Below are 1,860 nucleotides of genomic sequence, written 5' to 3'. Positions count from 1 at the left end.
GAAAACCCTGCAACTCAAAGTTTCATTAAAAATCGCAAAATTTCCAAAATTCAAAAATTTCCANAGATATATTTTATACCAAAACGAAAACCCTGCAACTCAAAGTTTCATTAAAAATCGCAAAATTTCCAAAATTCAAAAATTTCCAAATCAAAATTTATAACTTTTAAATCACGTTCTCTAGAAACAAATTCGGGTATGCAGATTTACAGCGCATTCAACGTCAGCATAATATTGTGCAAGTTTTAAGCGGCTAAAACCTTGCGTTGTTTTTTGATAATTTTTGACAAAGTGGGTTAGAAATGTTTTTATATAGGTGCGTAAATACAACTAACTAAAAATAAAAAATAAATGGTCAGAACGTAATTACCTCGTAAGATTGTGTCAACCAGTATGAGTTTGTTCAGTGGTTTTCTCTCCCATCTTCCGTCCCAGTTGAATTGCTGCCTACGTCCTCAGACACACCTTTTAATTTTGTGATATATGTGGCCTTTTGAAAATATATGTACAGCAATTAGTATGTAAAATAAGCATTCCATCATATAATTCTTTACCATGGCTTGTGCATACTCTGGATCTCGTAACTTGGTTTCCATTAAATCCACAGCGCAATCGGACTGCAGTGGCAGAGAACTGGCGATGTCATCTAAATTTTTGTCAGAAATTTCTCCAGTCATTCGACAAACCGACCTCTCAATCTTCTTTGCTACCACCTTGCATTCTCGTAACATCATATTTTGCGCTTCCATTTCACTTTTATTAACGGCCTGAACAAAATATATTTATTTATTTTTTTTTTTAAATACATACACATCGATGGTCCCAAAGCGAATTCAGACTCGAGCCACTTAACAGTAGTAACAGTTTTTATTTTTTGAATTGTGTCGTTATTGTAGAGGACCATCGATATATAAATTTTTATAATACTGATTTAAAATACGACATACGTTTTGCTGAACCTGTTCCAATACCTCGTAGATTTGGATTTGGTTTTGAACAATGGTGGTTTGCTTATGTAAAAGGACAATGAAAATTATACATGTACTCTTTTTTTAACGGACTTCTTGCTTTGCTTAAAAATGTTTTGGCTACTGCACATGTTGGAAAGTAAATATCTTACATTATGGTTAATTTTATTTATGCCTTCTATCAATTCATTTTGGGTTTTTAGGACCACTTTCAAGGTTTCCATAATTTCTGAAACAAAAGTTTATATAAATTTAGTAAAAAATTGTATTCAGTTAAAATTTTTGTAATAAATTACCCTCATTTGAGATATTTGCACTGGTACTCGTACTCTGTTTATTTTCGATTGCATTATTGAAATCGTTTTTTGTGAAAAAACGCTTTCTTTTTAGAGGTGGTTGGTTAGCTGAAACCGACAAAAGAAGGGAAGAAAGAAGAGTTGTTGAATATTAATGATTAAATACTAGTTATACTTACGATTACATTCCCGAGCGGCTGGGATATGCGACTCATCGGAGCTATTGCTAGCGTTGAAATTAAGGCTCATTTCGCAAATTGTATTAAAATTTAAATGATTTAAATTATTATTTTGTAAATTATGTAATTTTTTATGGCAAAATTAAATTTGTAGTTTACAGCGTGGCGACGAATAACTGTTACCCAGTTTTTTTTGAGAAATAAAAGGGTCCTTTATAAATTTTGCGAAAAAAGTATTTTATTGTTAATTTTCCACAGATTTTACTTTAGTTGTATTAGTTAGTTTTTAAATTTTAATCCTTATCTACATTTGCCAGCAGTGTAAACTTTGAGAGAAAAGTTCATTTGGCACGCAATAGTTTTCCAGGTGTATTTTTTCTTAGGCTTTGTATAAAAAAAGTACAAAAAAGAAAAAAA

General features: G+C 31.2%; 1 protein-coding gene across 1 annotated transcript; it reads right to left on the bottom strand.

Moving 5' to 3' along the window:
• Positions 1–455: 455 nt before the first annotated feature.
• On the bottom strand, positions 456–1,479 carry LOC108354145 (uncharacterized). The gene is made up of 3 exons (XM_017605337.1): positions 1,121–1,479; positions 948–1,010; positions 456–767 (listed from the first exon to the last, which is right to left on the bottom strand). Exons 1-3 carry the CDS (start codon positions 1,190–1,192, stop codon positions 456–458), a joined length of 447 nt encoding a protein of 148 aa, XP_017460826.1. The 5' UTR covers positions 1,193–1,479.
• Between the last annotated feature and the right edge of the window lie 381 nt (positions 1,480–1,860).

The sequence above is a fragment of the Rhagoletis zephyria genome, unplaced genomic scaffold (assembly GCF_001687245.7).
Source record: "Rhagoletis zephyria isolate East Lansing unplaced genomic scaffold, Rhagoletis_zephyria_1.1 Rzeph_scaffold_33696, whole genome shotgun sequence".
Taxonomy (NCBI): domain Eukaryota; kingdom Metazoa; phylum Arthropoda; class Insecta; order Diptera; family Tephritidae; genus Rhagoletis; species Rhagoletis zephyria.
The sequence above is the reverse complement of the archived record's forward strand: the minus strand, read 5'-3'. Positions and strand labels throughout refer to the sequence as shown.